Source organism: Eptatretus burgeri, chromosome 5 (assembly GCF_056783735.1).
Source record: "Eptatretus burgeri isolate ZD-2024b chromosome 5, Ebu_testis_v1, whole genome shotgun sequence".
NCBI lineage: Eukaryota > Metazoa > Chordata > Myxini > Myxiniformes > Myxinidae > Eptatretus > Eptatretus burgeri.
The window spans coordinates 91363602-91384353 of NC_140965.1; the positions used below are offsets into that span (position 1 = coordinate 91363602).

Genomic DNA, 20752 nt, shown 5'->3' on the forward strand with positions numbered 1-20752 from the left:
AATATTTCTCTTTGGGGGGGAGGGTAAAAAAAAATTGTGGTGGGGGGTTGGAAATCACTTAAAACCTGTAGAAATGCAAAAAAAAAATTTTCTTGAACAATTTTTTTTTGGGGGGGGGGACCAAGTCCAAAATTTAATGGCATGATCCTTGGACCATACCTAACCCCCCCCCCCACCAAGTTTCGTCGAAATCCGTCGGAGTTTTTCCATAATACTGTTCACAAACAAAAATAAACCAATGTCACCCGCAGGGTGACCCGTATCTTGCCAAAAGGTGACCACGTGTGACTTCTTTAAGGTCACACTGAGGTGAACAGAGCTGATATCCACCAGGAGCGACTCCTTGAGGAATATCTGCCTACGAGAGTTTCCGATGAGAATCGTTCTACAGAGTAACCATGAAAAATATGCTTTTGCCTCATAACGTCACCAAATGACGTCATAATGTCTCAAGCTTGACATATCTAGAAAGCACTCATCAAGGTGTTTAATTTGAGGTACGACACGATATGGTTCCTAAAACTTGAAAATTTGACCTTAGGGTCAAATATGTTTGACCTTAGGCGCTAACCATGAAGGTCAAGGCCAATCGCCGCCAAAAATTAATCAGCTGAGCGCCAGACCATGAACTATATTCCCATGAAGTTTGAAGACGATCCGATCAAAATTACTCAAAAAATAAGGGTTTTGTCGACTCCCCTGATTTGCGACAAAGTGACCTTGACCTTCAAAATTTTGTGCACTGAAAGGGACCTCTATAGGCCTCTGATATGTGAAGTTACAAAAATTTCCAATGATAACTGTGCTCTGCAGAATTTTTTTTATACGTGATTACAGACAAACAAACAAACAAACAAAAAAAAAAAAATACAAGCTGACTAACATATCTTGCAAAAACTTCGTTTTGGCAAGATAAATATGCTTTTGTCTCATAACGTCACCAAATGACGTCATAATGTCTCAAGCTTGACATATCTAGAAAGCACTCATCGACGTGTTCAATTTGAGGTACTACACGATATGGTTCCTAAAACTTGAAAATTTGACCTTGGGGTCAAATATGTTTGACCTGAGGTGCTAACCATGAAGGTCAAGGCCAATCGCCACCAAACATTAATCAGCTGAGCGCCAGACCATGAACTATATTCCCATGAAGTTTGAAGACGATCCGATCAAAATTACTCAAAAAATAAGGGTTTTGTCGACTCCCCTGATTTGCGACAAAGTGACCTTGACCTTGACTTTTGACCTTCAAAATTTTGTGCACTGAAAGGGACCTCTATAGGCCTCTGATATGCAAAGTTACAAAAATTTCCAATGATAACTGTGCTCTGCAGAATTTTTTATACGTGATTACAGACAAAAAAAAAAACATACAAGCTGACTAACATATCTTGCAAAAACTTCGTTTTGGCATGATAAACAGAAAGGGGTGAAAACAGTAACCTCCATCCATCTTCGAAGATGGCGGAGGTTAACAAAACAGACTTCCATCACCCAAAAGTTAAATAATATCAGCTCTCATCAGTATTTAATCGTATAATGTATCAATGTTCAGGAAGAGTAACTTAGTATGAGGTACATTATCAACATCACAGTACCATACTCCTGATGAAATAAATGTCTGTTGTCGACAAGGATTGTGCCACATGGTTTGCCGTTGCGTTCCCATTAGGCAGGGCAGGAATTTGGGAATTTGTTCAGGGTACCAGCAAGAACTCCCCTACACTCTGCAAAAGACACCATGGGATCTTTAACATCCACCAATGACCAGTGCACGCAGATGGGTCCTTTGGATGGACGCCATTCACGTTGATCTATCACCCTGCATGTGAGATACAAACATGACAGCTTTAAGAGCAAGGTCAAACCTCGGCTCGACAGCTCGAAGGCAAGCGCACATCCCGTAAAGCTATCCTGCCAGCCCTTGGAGGTAATTGCACAAAACCTTAGCCAATATATAAAAAGGAGCTCCGTCTCAGCGTGCCTGTGTGTCCGTACATCATCAATTATCCTTTAGGAGATATACTAATCAAGCAATAACGGTACCCCTCACCCCCCAACACATCGTAGCATAGCAATGCACACACACGAGCAGAGTTTGTATCCTGGCATGGCCCGTGCCCAATACGTACCCCAGTTTGATCAAAAGAAGGAAGAGATAGGGAGGGCAATAATTTTTTTTTCATTTTTTGATCTTCCTCTTAGTATGTTGTACATTATTCAGAATTCAGCATCTTCCCTTCGCAGGGCAGCTCACCGGATGACGGGATTGGGGCAAAGCCTTCGGGACCCCCAATCTTTGATGATAGGAGGGAAACCACGGGGTAACATCCCTGGGTCAGATTGCGGGAGAGTGTGTCGGAGTGGTGCTGAGGTGTCGTCCACCAGACGGCGGTCTCCTTGGGTTAACCTGAGGCGGTCCCTTCGGGTGGGTGCCTGGAATGTCCTATCCCTAAGAGAGGATGATCACCTGTCTGTTATCATCTGAGCTCAAGCGTTTGGACATCGATATTGCAGCTCTCTCTGAGGTTCGGAGACCGGATTGCGGCGAGATAATGGTGGGTGGTTACACCTACTATTGGTCTGGTCGCTCTGATGGTTACCATACCCAAGGAGTTGCTGTAGCTGTGTCCAATAAGCTGACCCCAATGATAATTGTGGTAACACCGGTCATCGAGCGTATTATGAGATTAAGGATTCATCATTCCTTAGGTGTCATTTCCCTGGTCTCTGTTTATGCTCCGACTGAGGCGAGTGATCTCACCGTGAAGGATGCATTCTACGCCACACTCGAGTCTGTGGCTGATCAGTGCCCCAGATGAGATACACTTCTAGTCTTGGGGGATTTCAATGCATCGACTGGAACTGATAGGGACGGTTATGAGGTGTGTGTTGGTCCCCATGGATCAGGAACTATGAAAAAGAATAGCACTAAGTTCCTTGACTTTGCAAGAAGTCATGGACTTGGGGTGGCTGGTTCATGGTTTCAGTGCCCACAAGCTCATCGCTGGCGGTGTGGCAAAGGAGATTGACCATGTCCTCATTGACGGTCGTTGGAGGATGATCCAGAACTGCAGGGTCTACCGGAGTGCTCAGTTCCTCAATACTGACCACAGGCTTGTTGTAGCAACTCTAAAGCTGCACCTTAAATCCTGGAGAATGGTACCATCCCAGCCTAGGCTGGATGTTGCCAAGCTCAGGGATGAGAGAGTAGCTGAGGAGTTTGCGAACAGGCTGAGTGGACACTTGGGGGGTCTGGGTGCTTTGGGGGGTCCTGAAGAGTTGTGGAGCGCCTTCAAGACCACCGTCCTTGATGTTGCCGGTGGATGTCTTGGAGCTCACCGCAAGGCAAAGAAGAATTTTGTCTCTCAAGGGACACTGGCTACCATTGACCAGAGTTGCAGGGCCAGGCTGAATGGCAGAGCTGAGCTGTTCAGGGAGCTGAGGCGTAAAACCGTACGTGCACTGAGGGTGGACAAGGAGGCCTATGTGCGAGGAATCTGTGAGGGGGTAGAGCATCACCTGTGGACAGGTGATTCTCGTCCCGCTTACAGGGGAATTCGCGCATTACGTTCATCCAAGCCCATCCCTCGGAGCACTGCAGTTAGAGCAGAGAGTGGTAGGCTCTTGACAGAGTCTGAAGTGAAGGCCCGCTGGGCCAGTTACTTTGAGCGGTTGTACCAGGCTGATCCCACAGCTGTCGAGTTGGACATCAAGGGTGTTACAATCCCTGTTGCTGACCCTCGAATCAACTGTGGTCCACCTTCGCTTGTGGAAACACGGGCTGCGGTGAACCAGTTGAAACGGGGCAAAGCTCCAGGGATCTGTGGCATCCATGCCAAACTTCTCAAGGCTGGTGGAAATGCTGCACTCGTGTCGTTGCATGCAGTTTTGTGCTCTGCCTGGAACACAGGCATCATCCCAACTGACTGGAAGAGGGGCCTTGTTGTCCCTCTCTGGAAAGGGAAGGGTTATCGCCAAGACTGCAACAACTACCGAGGGGTGACGCTGCTCTCAGTGCCGGGCAAGGTCTTTGCTCGGATAATTTTTGATAGGGTTTGCCACCATCTGCTTGAGCACCAGCGTCCAGAGCAGTCAGGCTTTACACCAAAGAGGTCAACGATTGACCGTATCCTTGCTCTTCGTGTCCTCACCGAACGCAGCCGAGAGTTTCAGCAGGGGCTGCTTGCAGCCTATGTTGATCTCTGTAAAGCGTTCGATTCAGTGAATCGGGATGTCCTCTGGAGGATTCTTGGTCTTCGTGGGGTGCCACCAAAACTGATCGATCTGATGTCTGAACTCTACTCTGGTACTGATAGTGCTGTGAAGTGTGGTGGTACCATCTCTGACTTATTTCCAGTTGTTACTGGAGTTCGTCAGGGATGTGTACTTGCCCCCACACTTTTCAGCACTTGTATGGACTGGATTCTAGGGAGGTTGTCGGAGAGATCAAGCTGCGGTGCATCGTTTGGGAATGTCAAGATCTCGGACCTTGATTTTGCAGATGATGCAGTCATCTTTGCGGAGACTTTAGACATCCTTTTGGGGGCCCTTGAGGTGCTGAATGAGGAGTCGGAGCCGCTGGGATTACGGGTTTTTGGGGTCAAAACTAAGATCCAGGCTTTCAATGACATATTGGATGCTGCTGTCCTGTCTGTGTCTGTTTGTGGTGAGGATGTTGAGGTTGTGGAGAGATTCACTTACCTTGGCAGTGATATTCATGTCTCTGCTGGCTGCGAGTCAGAGGTCAATAGACGTCTGGGTCGGGCCTGGGGAGTCATGGATTCACTGGATCATGGGGTGTGGCGCTGCCGGTACCTGTGCGGGAGGACGAAAGTCCGAGTCTTCAGGTCCTTGGTACTTCCAGTCTTGCTCTATGGGTGCGAGACTTGGACTCTGACCAAGGATCTGAGACGGAGACTTAATTCCTTTGGTACCAGGTCTCTTCGGAGAATCCTTGGCTATCGCTGGTCGGATTTTGTGTCCAACGAGCGGTTGCTGAGAGAGACTCGGATGAGATTTGTTACCTGCATAGTCCGTGAGCGTCAGTTGCGGCTGTATGGACATGTGGCTCGTTTTCCTGACGCTGATCCTGCTCACCAGATTCTCTCAGCGAGGGAGTCCCATGAGTGGAGGAGGCCAGTGGGCCGACCACGTGCCTCATGGTTGCAGCAGGTCGACCATCATCTCAAGGAGATGGGGATGGGCCTGGCATCTGCCTGGGGGATGGCCAGATGGAGGTCCCTGGAGTACCGGCGGAAAGTGGACGCAGTGACGCGCTGTTCTGGCACATGCTCCCATACCTGACCTGAGCATCTAAAAAGGCTGTAATGAATATCCCATTAACACTTTCGCCCTCTTGCCTCCCTGAGTGCATAGCTCGGCTGGTATCTATACACCACCTCATTATATCCCCCCCCCCATTAACAACAACCGTTTATTTTTGTTTGTTTGTTCTTAGCAATTACACAAAGATTTGTATTCCCATGAGCGAAGCGACGGGTCTTACATTCTAGCAATACCTCAAAATGGGTTTGTTTCTTTTGAAAACTGCCACTTGCTTTGCTCCATCTGGAATTATTCCATCACTTTGGTTCCAATACGATTGCCCACCAGGTCCTGGTGAGAATCAAATAGCACTGATCATGCACATGATACCCTGGAGACGTGTCATGTTGACAATGGTGGTGCACACCAAACCTCAACTTAGCTGCAACCCCTTTTTGCAGAGATGTAACGTATCTTTTAAACACAAGCCAATTTATCTCAGATTTGACTTTCCAGCCTTGATTTTTTTTTCTTTTTATTCTGCATCTGATCACAGAGAAGGTACCCTGCAATTGCTGTTGCAGTAAAAAAAAAAAAAAATTCCCTGTCAAATGTTGATCCGCCCTACACACTGACAAGTTGACATGCATCCGAACATCAACCTTGCACAATAGGTTCTTTTAAATGGCGAGATTGTTCATTCTCGTGTTCAAATCCAGTGCCTAGGGTGTACTCAATCGTTCGTTGCAGCGCTCGTCACCAATAGCACATGGTGGAGTGGACATCCTAATTCAGTAGACAGACTTGCTTTTCTCTGGACCTACATTTAACCATTGTGATCACGGTTTTCCGTTTGACATCCCCACAAACCTCAATGCTGCAATCCTGTTTTCAAATCCCATTATTTCTTAATATCCTTGTTATACATGTAAAAAGTACAAAATCATCATCTCCTAATATTGTTACTTTTAATAGATGTACATGCTCCTCCATAAACCTTTTGACACTGAACAGAAAAAGTACCGAAACGTTTTTGCGTTCGACAGATTTTTGTAACAAACACGACTGACGATGAAAGTCGATTCCGCACGAGCAAAATAAACCAACACATCGACATTCTGACCAAAAAGTAATCGCAAGGAAATTTTCAAATAAAATCAAACGTATGACCACAGAAAATAGTTTCTGCATTTTGTTTGTTTTAAACATGGCCAAAAGGTTAGAAATCTATGTATTGCTGGTGCAACGGCAAGATCAAGGGGAATCAGGCTAAGTGTAGTAACATTGACCCAGGTGTTTCGACGTAACCACGCCATTCCACACAGAACTTTGCCAAAGTCGCACCATCGATCACTCTGTGGTCAGCTGACCAGGATGTGCACAAAATGTGGCGGCCGTGCAGCTCTCCGTCAGCATTGTACCGAGGCAGGAGCTAAAACGGGAAGTGGGTTGAGGAATACATAAGAATCGAGTGAGGCTAACTTGAAGAACTGTTTGTGGTGGAGTGTACCTTTTGGCGATAACTCACCTTTGTTGGATCTCAAACATCCAACTAATGCGAGCAGATGATGAGCGACAGAGACATGACAGAAGTAAATAGACACCATGATTTTAAAATAATTTATTTGTTGAACATTTGAAGTATATTTGATCCATACACAAGTATTTGGTAGACGCTATTTGCAGATTTCAATGCTCTCACTCTTTCAGGCATAGAACTAACGAGTTCTGAAATGTTCTCTTGTGGGATTTCTACCCAGGCTTCACACAAAAGGTTCAGCAATCCTGCCCATGATGTTGGTTTCCTGGATTTTTTCCGCACAGCTCGATCCAATATGGCCCAGAGGTGTTCAATGGGATTCATGTCAGGAGACTGACTTGCCCATGGAAGTCGCTTGATCCCATTTCTGTCCTGCCATTCTTTGGTCTTTTTTGCAGTGTGGCATGGAGCTCCATCTTCCATGAACAGTGTGTTGTTTTTGACCATCTGACCAGTGGACAAGGCAGGGAGAAGTCCATCCTCAAGGATAGAAATGTGTGTCGTGTTGATGTCGCCAACACACTCCACAAGCTCTGACCAACCAGCACTCTAGATTTCTCCCCACACCACCACTGAAAAACCTCCATGTTTGACTGTTGGCTGCAATTGGTTCAAAGAGAACTCTTGACTGGGAAGTCTCCAGACCCACGCACGTCCACTGTCAAAAAATTGAGCAAATTGGGACTCATCTAAAAAAAATGACAGTTTGCCAAAACTCCAAGGGTCTGGTGGCCATCTTGTCAGCCCACTTCTTTCTCCTTTGAATATTGGCTGGTCTAACTGGAGGTTTTCTCCTAGCTGCTCTCTCATAGTAACCCAATTGATGAAGGTACCACACGGCAGTTCTTGAGCTATCCTGGACTTCCTCTGCAACATCTGTTGCCTTGAAACGAGGAGTTTTCTCAATGGACCGCTTGACAGCTCGAAGACACCTTTCTGAGGGCCCAGATCGACCAGAACGGGAAGCTGTGGATTCCTTGCCTTCGCTGGTGAATTGCACAATCACCCGATTGACCGTAGGAAGCGGAATGCCAAGGTTCTGAGCTCTCTGATGCTGGCTGACTCCACCTTCCCAAATGGCCAACAATTCATCCTCTTTGAAAATCGGAAAGTTTGTGTGCTCCCTGGGTTCGAGGCATAGTTGATTGTCATACAAGACCCAGGAACTCGTTTCTGCAAAGAAATATAGTTGAATTAGTGCAAATCACTGAGTAAAACCGTGTTATAGAGATTAAATGAAGAAATTTAAGGTGTCTATTTACTTCTGTCATGTTTCTGTACATTCTCCAAGAAGAATGCCAAACTTTCATACAAATGTGGGAGAGAAATCTTACAATTTAAGCTAGATCTCAGACAAGTCACAAAAAATTGCTTTGCTGACCACAAGTTGAGAACCCCACGTTGTGAAGAATTTGCTTCTGGACTCAAAGAAGATGGTAGAAGGAAGCAAATGCCATCGAAAGAAATACTGCACTCTTTATTTAGGCACAGGAATTGTCGAGTTAATCCTGGATGCAAATTACTTCTTTCTGTATGCAGCACATGGTTAAGGATGGCATAATTTGCTGGGGATGCAGCTGTGCCACTAAAGCAGTGGCAGGAATTTGGAGTAGGTCAGAACAGGAATTTGGAGTTTATTAAAGATGCCGACGATAGCTTGCCTACTCTTGCGAAGGACATTGTGGGATCTTTAACATCCACTAACTAATGCTAGCAGACAGGACGGACGGTGAAAACATTGCTGCCCTCGCTCTGCACGCAAAATACCAAGGTAATCGTTTATAGCTGGGTCGAGATTCGAACCCAGGCTAAATAGCTCAGGCACGTGCATCCACCTCTCGGCTATCCTACCAGTCCCATGCAAATGACTGGGTTTCACGAGGTCTGCACACTAAAATGGGAAATTGGCTTTCGAAGATTCCTTGAACTTTTGTTTTGAAGTTCTGCGCATTTATCACCAACAGCAGAACAAGATTACTCGTTCAAACAAACATGGAAAATTACATTCAAGGCGTTGACAAGTTCGATTTGAAATGGTTCAACAGAGCTTAGCCTTTAAGGTTATTCAGCTAACATCAATAACAATTATTATTCAAATGAAATCATGTTTGGAATTTGACAGATTTTGAATAAATACCAAAATGGCAACATATTCTCATGTATTTAGGCAAGAGTAGGCAGAAAGCAATAGACATCAATGGAGAGGGAGGAGGAGGGAGGGGGGGTTAGAAGAAGATAAACAGACCTGGATCCGCCCCAGAGCTCCAATTGCCACTTCTGGAGGAACAATGACAGGTGCTGCGTAGCTTCCACCAATCTGATTGAAATGAAAAATAAGACCTGTTTTTTTAAAAAAAAAATTTGTCATATTGGAAAGATGTGAATAAGCAATATGGATTTTTGTTTTGAAAGAAAAGTTGCAGCACCGATTTGAACATCATTACATTTCATAAACGACAACGGCACTCGGTAGAGTTCATACCTCCACTACCCTGAACAGTTTACATATATTGTATCCCACTGAAAGGCCGCATCCGCATCCGGACCTGAACCCAAATCAAATTGTCCTGTTCTCGTCACCTACCCAACTCGTCCACCAAGTTTTGTCATCCATCTACAACTTTTTGAAATATCATGCGATATATCGTTTTTGGCCCGATCTCTCAATGGTGAATAATCACTTTTTTAAAAAAAAATAGTGATAATAAAAAGAATTAAAACATTCTCCAATTCCGAATCAATTCATACTTGTTTTGCACCCAACCTGTCCACCAAGTTTCGTCCGAATCCATCCATCACTTTTTGGCCCCCCCCCCATCTCTCAAGATAGTGAAGATTGACTTTAAAAATTCTCGTTTCCAGATTTGGAACCGGATCTTCCCCAAAATCCGATTCGTCCTCGTCACAGATCCAAACTGTTCACCAAATTTCGTCCAAAGCCATCCATAACTTTTTGAGATTTCCCACTCAAAAACAGACAGATATGGTGAAAATAACCTCTGTCCACCTTCAGTGGTGGAGTAAACGAGAGAGCATCTCAAAATGCAAAACCCATCCATGTCCGCTTTGTACTTGTACTTGAACTAAACTTAACGAAAACAGCAGCAAAAAAAAAAAAAGTTAAGGATGTGGACATAGGCACTCGTACACAAGAAGCAAAATCACTAGCAGCTTAAATTTTTTTCTTTCTTTTTTTTAATTACTACAGGCTCAGAGCTTTTGTACATAAATCACATGAAGGGCGAACACGTTTGGCAACAATGCACTTGAACATGAATTTAAAGTCCATCAGTGAACAACTGTCAAATCCATTTGGAAGGTTCCCTGATGAGGAACTTCAACGAGGCGGCCATTCGACCCATCAATGGTTGCTAACTTAAGGTGCTTTGTCCATGCTCTATCCCAGGTTTTAAATGCTGAACATCAAGCGAGGAAGCAGCACGGACCATTTTAAGGTTTTTGGTGCGACGCGGCCGGAGTTTGAAACTACCGACCTCTCAGACGCAGAGCCAAAGCTTGAACCGTTACGCCACCGAGTCTGGTTAATGAAAATGGTTTTGATGATCCAATTAAAATTAATTACATCATTGCGCCTCGTTAACCTCTTCCATCTGCTTGTGCATCCTTTAAGTAGTTGGCCTTCCCACTGAACAAAACTTGTGGTGTGCCACCATACATTTAGACTCTTGTTACCTTTTATCATGTAAGCATTATACAAATTTTAATCTATCAAGTTTTCCTCTGAACCCTGTATATTTAAGAACTGCAAATAAATATATATATATATATATGATCAAAAGCTTTAAGTAGGTCAAAAAAAACTAACCGAAACCCATCACACAAATAAATAACCACAAATAAAAATCTCTCGCCAAAATATATTTGTGAATAAATTTTCCAAGCACACCAAGTCTGATCAGGGTTTACAAAAAGTCATCATAATACAAGTGATTAGCGAATACTTTGGAGAAGATCTTATCAGACAACAAAATGAGCACAGGCCGACAATTTTCAATCAACCCTGAAATCCCAGCTTCCAGAAGTGAACATAATACGGCTCTTCGACAGGACAAAGGAAACTCTCCTGCACGAATGCTTTCATCAAACATCCCCTAAATGAGGTCCTGTGATGTCCCCAAAAGTCTTTAAAATCTTCCAGGCAAACCAATGATACCGTCAGCTTTTCCATCACAAGGACACAAGGAACTTTGATGCAGAGGAGGCCATTTGGCCCATCAAGCCTGGGCTGCATAAACACCAACTGAATCTTTCAACATGCACATGACTGCAAGTTCAACGAGCATAAATGGCGAAGAGTCCCCTGCTGGACCACCTTGACTCTTGCAAGGTCGGCGATCTTCTCCTGTTGAGGTAGGATAATTAAAGATGAGATGGGATTAATCTGTGAATGAGAGAGAGTAGGTTTCCGTGGAAGAATTTCCACGCCGAGTTATCATCGGTGGCAGTAAATATTGGCGAGCAGTCCTGAAGAGAGAGAGGGATGCTTGCGGTACCTGCCAATCTGCCCGAGTGAAATGGCAGTGTTGAAGCAGCTCTCTGAGAATAGCCAGAGACGTTGACTTTTACAAGCATATAATCAGATGAACCAAGTGGAGCAAAGTAAGAGCAGGAGATATTTGCAGTTACAACAATCATCACCAATTCCAGAAGGGAGGATGTGCCGCTTTGAGAAATTTGGGCTGGAAACTTCACGGATCGAGTCAGTCCCATGGAGTCACAGAAATCCTTTGCTGAAGTACCATGGCTGGTGAGAGAGGTACCACACTCATCCACGTTGCATGGTGACCATTGAAACCGAGCTGTGAGCATCACGATCCCCACTGGGAAGAACACAATGTCGAAAAATCTTCAAGGAACCATCAGAACACCAACTACAAATACGTTTTTGACCTTTAAAAAGAATTCCCTAAACCCAAGGACTATCTGTTCAATATGTAGAGAGTTAAACGATTCATCCGCATCGACGAATTCGCCATTAGCTCATTGTACAATCAGCTAGGTTGACAAATCTTTCTTTTCCCCATAATAGGCAGCACCGTGTGTCATCATCAATCCCGCAACGATTTAGCACCAAAGATAGAATCTCGGACTTTAACAAATCGATATAAAATAACTTTCATATTGGCTTGGACACGACAGTATCACTGTAAGAAAACGGACCAACAATGCCAAGACCACAGGTCTAAATCCCAACTCGAACATATTGCTCAATCTCCAAGTGTATTTCAACCAACTTATCACCAAACAACTGCACATGATGTCTTGATGATTTAAGCCTCCGTGACAACACTGCATGTTATGTGTCGGTGAAAAAAAAGCTCGAGTGTACCTTTTGCTCACTTTGTCTTGCCCAAAGCGCTTGCATTACTCACACTTCCGATGTTGGATAAGGTAAATGTCCGTGACGTCAAGTCTGTCTGGCTCAGGCTTCCCGCCTGCCCGGCGGCACGCAAGCGAGCCAGCTCTCGTGCCACGTCCAAAACTGAACGCCTCTGCACTCCTCGCACTACGGGTACCACCAGACCCTGGGATGTTGTCATCGCAAAACCAATGTCGTGGGAGGCCTAGAAGTAAATAGATATGTATTTTTTTCATTTTAAATAGTGATCTCAGGCCGATGGAGAATCTTATCACATGCAAGAAAATGACGCAAGGAGACATCAGAACACTTTTTCGTGACTTCCAAGCACATCAATAAGCAATGGATAAATATTGTTGTGGTTACCAAATTCGCAAACCACCATTCAGGTCCCTTAGGTGAGATATCTCGGTAAGTATATGTGTAGTTAGGCCCAAACCCGTTGTCTAGTGGCAATACATGTCATTTATGCGTGCTGCGACTCTTCAGGATAGCCGTTTTTCTTTCACTATCTTTATTTTGGACCAACCGCCATTGTTACCACCACCAACTACAACATCAACCACCCACCGCGGCGCCGCTTCACGTCACACCTCGCAACCGTCGCATCGCCACCGTTCTTGCGCCGCTTGTGGGTACCGGTGTTGGACTCGTGCAGGGCGCGCGCCGAACAGCGTGTACAAAACCACGGATTTTCCACTTCAAAAACGGATCAAAAACGACACACGCCCACTTTTGTTCCGTCCAATCGGTGAGCGAGGGGCGATTTGGCCCCGCCTCCAGGGCATTGGAGGGCGATCGCGATATGCAAATTTATGGATCAAAAAGCATTCACGCCCACTTTTTATCGGGCCAATGGGGAGCGAGGTGAAAGGTCGAAGGCAGGGGGTCAAAGATGAGAGAGCGAAGCCACGGGGCTTATATAAGCGACCGCGTTCGTCAAGTCGAGGGAGTTAAGACTTCGCAGTCGGTGGAGTTGGGAAGAAGAAGCAAGAAGGAGTTGGTCGTCGTCGTGTGCGTTGGAGTCGGAGCGAAGGGGACGGAGCTGTGGAGAGGCGGCGAGGGCAGACGAGGGGGTGCTCGCGTCGTGCCGGGAGCTGCACACCAGGGAGGCCGACGGCGCGACCTGGTCGAGGTGGAGACGCTCGTCGCGGGACTCGAGGCAGAGTAGAAATCCTCCTTTCCCCCGAGCATCAGCAACCCCCTCCTGTTTCCCCCCGCGCTGAGATAGTGCGACCAAGGGGCCCCTTTCCCACCCCCTACCAGACACTGTCCGCGAGGCCCGCGGAGTTGAGGCACCATCGCCGCTCCGCGTCTCATCACCAGACGGGTAGGCCCGACCCGGTCTCGGCCTCAGGCCCGCCTCATCCTTGAGGGTTCTCTTTTCTTTTGTTTTGGGAATGTGTGTTGTCGGCGCCGTCTGTGAAGTAAAATTGTATAAGTGTTGCCGTGTGCTCGCGTAATCGGTATTAGATCTGCATTGTCGCATTTGCTTTTTGTGTAAAATTGCATTGTGTTTCTCTTCCTTTCTATGTGCTTTTGGTGGAATTGAATATGTGTGCTTTCCGTTCATCGCGAATAAATGTGCTTTGTGTTGAACTGTTTCCCGCTCGCTTCGTCATTTCTTTCATTGAATCCTCATCTTGCTTCACGTAAAGGGTTGGTAGTGGGCTGAATACGCCCGATAATTAATCGAACCGTCGAGGTCGACGAATAACACCGCTCGGTTATCCCGATAGTACGGAACGGGTCGCTTAAGTGGCCCGTGTCCGAAGTCGACCTGCGGCGAGGTGCGATCGCCCGGTCTACCCTCCGTGTGGGTACTTAGGTAGGTCGAATTTGGCGAGCAACCCTATCCCACGCGGGGGCCGATTGGCTCGATCGCGGTGAGACCGAAAGGTCCACCCGTGACTGGTTCCCGGCGTTAGTCCGAGAGGGTCACGACTGGATTGTCCGTCCGGTGGGCGACGTGCCGCGATTCGAGTTACGTGGCCGTCAGCACGCCGGCGGGCGCGAATCCGTAACACTGGTGTCAGGTCGTGCGATAGAAACCCATCGCCCTCCTCGCGGCACTGGTATCGGAGAACAGGAAAACGGGCTCTCCTGTCTCCAATTAAATTCACGGGAATCGGTCCAGGGGTGAGAGAAGCGACCCCCGATTCCCTCCAAATTACGAGCGATTCAAATTAACCCTTTAAGAGAAGCAAGATGGCGTCTCAAGGCGAGCGGGAGCCGGGGGTATTAGAAATGTATATGTGTAGTAATGTAGAGTCCATGGTCCAGGATGGAATCCCCGTGCAGGAAATGTTGATTGTGCAGGAACACGGACTCGCCCAACTGAACCCAGAGCCCGAAATGGGTGCGGCAGCGGCCGCGGTGTATGACACCTCCCCTCCCCCTCTCCACCAAACCCCCCCCCCCGACCCTTGCCGAAACGGCTCACCCAAGCGCACCCGACATGGCCCAGCTATGCGCCATGCTGGCGGCAATGACAAATGAAATGAAAAACGAAATGAAAGGCATGAACAAGCAAATAAGCGGAATGGAAGCAAACATGAAGGAAGAAATGAAAAAGCTCCGGGGTGAGACGCAGAACATGGGCCGATGCCTGCAGGCGGGCATGAAGGCCGTGACCAGGGAGCTGGGAATGGCGACTCCACGTGTGGGAGCAAACGAGCTGGAAGGGGGTGCAACGGCTGATAGGCCCGCGGTGGAGGCGGGTAAGGAAAAAGTAATTCGGGAGACAAGAGACGAGGTGAAAGTAATTGCGAGGGAGAGAAAAGAACAATTAATACGGAGAGCAAGGATGAGGTACGCGGAGATCGTGAAAGACCAAGGAGTGAAAAACAGGGAAGGACGGGAGCGACTTAAAGAGAAAGCAAGGTTGACCTACATAAAGATAAGGGAAAGACGCCAGAAAGAAGCGGAGACGAAGAGACAGGAGGGGACAACAGAAACTTATAAATGTATAGAGACACGGGAGACAAAAAAAATAGAGAGACTGCATGATAATGACAAGGTAAGTGACGCACACACACACACGGAGGTAGTGGAGGATAATGGGGGTGAGCTCGCGGACCGTGCAGGGACCCGGTGCGAGCAGCGGGATAGCCTCCTCCAGGAACGAGGGGAGGGAGTATGCCCCCTTGAGGCGAGTCACGACCAGGTGAGTTCGGTCGTGCTTTACGAGGTTGAGGGGACGAGTGCTGTGGACGGGTGCACGGCGAGCTTGGGGGGTATGGAGGCCCCGGAGACCCTTGTGGGGACACGAATCCCCAGTGTAGTTGTCCCTGTGTGTGTGGTGCAAGGTGTGAGTGCGTCCCCGTGTGTGGAAGCGACCCCGTGTGTGAGTGGTGTGGTGGCGATGGTGCCGGAGTACGTGCTTCCCAGCACGCCGTGTGTGGGTGAGGCACCGTGTGTGAGTGAGGCACCGTGTGTGTGGATGAGGAACCGCGGTTGAGTGCCCCCGTGTGTGTGAGTGAGGCACGGTGTGTGGATGAGGCACCGCGGGTGAGTGCCCCCGCATGCGTGAGTGAACGGCCGTATGCAAGGGAGACCGTGTGTGTGAGAGAGCGGTATGTGAGGGAGATGTCGGTTGGCATGCGGGAGCACGCAGCCGCGTCTCCCGGTGTGAATGTAATGGTGTGGAGTGTTAGCGTCGTTACACGCGGGAGTGCGTGGGTCGAATGGCGACGACGGCGACAGAGGAACGAAAGCCGAGTAGCGGCTGTGGTTGTTTCGGGGACCGTGCCGGGTTCACCCAGCAGTGAGCACGCGGTCCGTGCTGTGCAACGCACGAGACCACCACGTGCTCGCTTGCGAGAGTGAAGTCCCGGTCCGGAAACGCCAGCGGTGGATTTGCCGATCCCGCGGACGGACAAAGTTTAGGCAGGATTTCGGATTTGGACCGGACGGATTCTCCACGCGATCGTGTGTGTTAAGCTCCAACGGGCAAAGCACATGTGTTCGCGTGGGGAACCCCTCGAGACGTGGGGCTTGTGTTTTTTTATGCGCACGGTGACGCCATGGCTGCACGTGGGGTTGGAATCCGGCAGGAGGGGTATCCCTGCCGGATGGCACCGTCCAAGGAGGGACGAGGAACACGTGCAGCTGCATGACGTCACGGGCAGGTGTAAAGTGCGCGAGTTGCCGCGCAGGTGCTGCGCATGGAAAAAAAAAAAAAAAAAAAACAAGCCTCACTTTCGGGTGCACAGGATTCCTGGGCAAGGGGTGGAAGCCCCCCTTCCCGGGGCACAGGATGGAAACTAGTTAGGGGGAAGGGTTAGCTTAGCTAGACCGACTTCATGGGGCAGGGGTAAGTCCTCATGGAGTCCGTGGAATGGATTAGGTAGAGTGATTTAGTGAGCTTTAGGTTGGGAAATAAAATGATTTATTTGGAGACAGTGACAGACTTTGGATGTGTAGAGGGGACGTAGTTTAGCTACGTAGTGTTAAAAGGAACGTGCTACTAGTTTAAGGGACGACGTGGGAGCACGAGTTAGTTAGGGGATGTAGTGAGGAGGATGGCAGAGTTCAGCGGTGTGTGTGTTGAAGAGTTGGTGAGTTATGAGGTGAAGACATGATGAGTGAGTGAGGCCAGCGGGTCTGTGTGAATGGAGCGAATGGGGAATGCATGGTGCGATGAGTGATTGGGGGGAGGAGTGACTCCCGCCCAAGGGACCCCGGGGTCAGTGTAGAGTGAGTTAGGGGGTTAGTTAAATTGAAAAATGGAGGTCGTTTTGTTGTTGGTGGGAGTGTAGGCTCGAAACCCGTTTGGAGGGGTGCAGGAGCCCTGTTGACGGGCTTGGGAGCGTGGCTGCGAAAGGTGAGTATCGCTGAGTGGGTACCCCGGGCACCAGGCTAGTCGGCCGTGGTAGGCCAAGGGTCCATGGGGGCCGGGATAGCGTAGTGGGCACGGGTGCGCCTGCTTGGTGCGGGGGCCCGGGGCGCCATGAGCCGCGTGGGCAAGGGTGACCCTCGGAAAGGGGCCCGGGAAGCCAGCCTGCCACGTGTGCGTTTCAGGGGAGGTGCCATGGGGGGCACTCCCCGGTGTTAGGGAGCTGGTAGGCTCGGAGGCAGTGTAGTGCCCGGGGGTGCCATAGCGGGAGAATCGGCAGAGGGTCGTGCCTGCCAAAGGGAGCCACGTGTCCCAGCCATGAGACCGTGTGAGGGCACGGAGAGAAAATTGGGGGGCGAGGCCCGAAATTGTGAGGACACCAACACAGGCGACGGGAATCTGGGTTGTTAGAACCAATAGTTTAAGCGAGAGGCGCTTGTTGAAAGCCCCGGGGTAGTTTAACAGTTAAATGGATAGGGTAGATTAGGAAGTGTACCCCTCCGCACCATCCATCCCCTCGCTGTCGTTGTGGGCCGCTGGACCCACTTGGTGTTAAGATCGCCGAACTCTGGGGAGGCCATCCTGAGGCTTCGTTGGGCCTCGGCACAGGACGCTAGCTCTCCCTTGTTCCCCTCCGGGAAGGGAACGTAGGGGTTGGGAGTAGGCTAGGTGACAGGATAGGTTAGCCGAACAAGGACGATAAAGGGGGTTAGGGGACGATTTATAGTGGGGGAGTAAAAATAAAAAAAAATAAAAAAATAAGATGGGACTAAATTGGGGTTTTGACAAATTAAGGGAGTGGGTATGTACAGTGACAGGCAAAGGCGATAGGTGGGAGGGAGACAGGTAGGTAGGTCCGAGCCCGCCTTCCAAGTGGCCAGCACCACCGCACTCCCTCCACCAACCTCCACTGAACGGCAAAGGCTGGCCAACTTCATCGGCTGGCCGTGTTTTGCTTCAAGGCAGAGGCCGGCCAACTTCATCGGCAGCTGTTGTTTTGCTGCAAGGCCTGTGCCATCGGCTGGCCGTGTTGTGCTGCAAGGCCTGTGCCGGCCCACTTGATCTGCCGGCTGGCTGTTTTTCTGCAAGGCCTGTGCCGGCCAGTTCATCTCCCGGCTGTGTTTGCCTGCAGCGGCCTTCTTCTGCGGGCTGTGTTTGCCTGCTACCTTTGCCATGCCATGCCCACTGCCCCTGTTCACCAGCCCCGTTCAATTTTTGCTTTGCCCCCCCTGTTCATTTCCATGTGCGCCAGGATCCGCAAGGCAACAGTTTGCAAGCTGCAAGAACTGCCCTGTTGGCAGCTACAACACGGGCCTGCAGTGGCGGCCCGTGCACCGTGTTTGTGTTCACCCATCCATTCGTTGTGTTCATTGCGTGTGCCACTTGAGCTGGCACGGAGACTGCGTTGTGCAGCCCATGCACCGTTGTGGTTCACTGCGTTCAATTCAAACCATCCATCCATCCATTCGTTGTGTTCATTGCGTGTGCCACTTGAGCTGGCACGGAGACTACGTTTGTGCAGCCCATGCACCATTGTGGTTCACTGCGTTCAGTTCAAAAAGGGAAGGCCTTGGACTGCGTGTGAGCAGCCAGCCACGTTCCCTGTCACCTGCATTGTTTTGAGCCAGAGACAGGTTATTTATTTTGGGGACACGAATACCATGAATGTCGCACTCAGGGATCCGTAGGTAAAATGTACTAGGGGAAAACTACACATGATGGCACACGAAAATTTGACGACTCGGGACGAGTCTGTAAAAAGGGGAGGGGGTAGTGTTGTGGTTACCAAATTCGCAAACCACCATTCAGGTCCCTTAGGTGAGATATCTCGGTAAGTATATGTGTAGTTAGGCCCAAACCCGTTGTCTAGTGGGAATACATGTCATTTATGCGTGCTGCGACTCTTCAGGATAGCCGTTTTTCTTTTACTATCTTTATTTTGGACCAACCGCCATTGTTACCACCACCAACCACAACATCAACCACCCACCGCGGCGCCGCTTCACGTCACACCTCGCAACCGTCGCATCGCCACCGTTCTTGCGCCGCTTGTGGGTACCGGTGTTGGACTCGTGCAGGGCGCGCGCCGAACAGCGTGTACAAAACCACGGATTTTCCACTTCAAAAACGGATCAAAAACGACACACGCCCACTTTTGTTCCGTCCAATCGGTGAGCGAGGGGCGATTTGGCCCCGCCTCCAGGGCGTTGGAGGGCGATCGCTATATGCAAATTTATGGATCAAAAAGCATTCACGCCCACTTTTTCTCGGGCCAATGGGGAGCGAGGTGAAAGGTCGAAGGCAGGGGGTCAAAGATGAGAGAGCGAAGCCACGGGGCTTATATAAGCGACCGCGTTCGTCAAGTCGAGGGAGTTAAGACTTCGCAGTCGGTGGAGTTGGGAAGAAGAAGCAAGAAGGAGTTGGTCGTCGTCGTGTGCGTTGGAGTCGGAGCGAAGGGGACGGAGCTGTGGAGAGGCGGCGAGGGCAGACGAGGGGGTGCTCGCGTCGTGCCGGGAGCTGCACACCAGGGAGGCCGACGGCGCGACCTGGTCGAGGTGGAGACGCTCGTCGCGGGACTCGAGGCAGAGTAGAAATCCTCCTTTCCCCCGAGCATCAGCAACCCCCTCCTGTTTCCCCCCGCGCTGAGATAGTGCGACCAAGGGGGCCCCTTTCCCACCCCCTACCAGACACTGTCCGCGAGGCCCGCGGAGTTGAGGCACCATCGCCGCTCCGCGTCTCATCACCAGACGGGTAGGCCCGACCCGGTCTCGGCCTCAGGCCCGCCTCATCCTTGAGGGTTCTCTTTTCTTTTGTTTTGGGAATGTGTGTTGTCGGCGCCGTCTGTGAAGTAAAATTGTATAAGTGTTGCCGTGTGCTCGCGTAATCGGTATTAGATCTGCATTGTCGCATTTGCTTTTTGTGTAAAATTGCATTGTGTTTCTCTTCCTTTCTATGTGCTTTTGGTGGAATTGAATATGTGTGCTTTCCGTTCATCGCGAATAAATGTGCTTTGTGTTGAACTGTTTCCCGCTTCGCTTCGTCATTTCTTTCATTGAATCCTCATCTTGCTTCACGTAAAGGGTTGGTAGTGGGCTGAATACGCCCGATAATTAATCGAACCATCGAGGTCGACGAATAACACCGCTCGGTTATCCCGATAGTACGGAACGGGTCGCTTAAGTGGCCCGTGTCCGAAGTCGACCTGCGGCGAGGTGCGATCGCCCGGTCTACCCTCCGTGTGGGTACTTAGGTAGGTCGAATTTGGCGAGCAACCCTATCCCACGCGGGGGCCGATTGGCTCGATCGCGGTGAGACCGAAAGGTCCACCCGTGACTGGTTCCCGGCGTTAGTCCGAGAGGGTCACGACTGGATTGTCCGTCCGGTGGGCGACGTGCCGCGATTCGAGTTACGTGGCCGTCAGCACGCCGGCGGGCGCGAATCCGTAACAATATATACACAAGATAAATAACGAGTTCCCTTCGAAGGATCTTCAATGCAGGATCTTCAATACCCATTAGACCTATCATTGGCTGCCAACCTGTGGCTGTTTGTCTGTGCTCTATCTGAGCGAGCGTCAGGGAAGGAAGCAGCACGTACCATTTCTAAGTCTTTGGTATGACAACCGGGGTTCGAACTGCCAACCTCCGAGATTTAAAGCAGGCCTTCTAACCATTATGCCACCGAGTCTGGTTGCAGGGGATTTGAACCTGAATTCACAGTCTGG

The 20752-nt window shown here is 49.3% G+C and overlaps 1 protein-coding gene across 2 annotated transcripts in view; it reads right to left on the bottom strand.

Annotated features, from left to right (window-relative positions):
• Positions 1-6222: 6222 nt before the first annotated feature.
• The window catches only part of DBT (dihydrolipoamide branched chain transacylase E2), a 31680-nt gene continuing 17150 nt past the window's right edge, over positions 6223-20752 (bottom strand). The window contains exons 9-11 of one of the 2 annotated variants that reach the window (XM_085882853.1): positions 12205-12396; positions 9057-9151; positions 6223-6703 (exon numbers count right to left, since the gene is read on the bottom strand). In XM_085882853.1, the coding sequence (XP_085738979.1) occupies positions 6622-6703; positions 9057-9151; positions 12205-12396 (369 nt within the window). In that variant the 3' untranslated portion in view covers positions 6223-6621. The remainder of the gene's footprint in view (positions 6704-9056; positions 9152-12204; positions 12397-20752) is intronic. The other variant, XM_085882852.1, reaches the window with a different exon arrangement.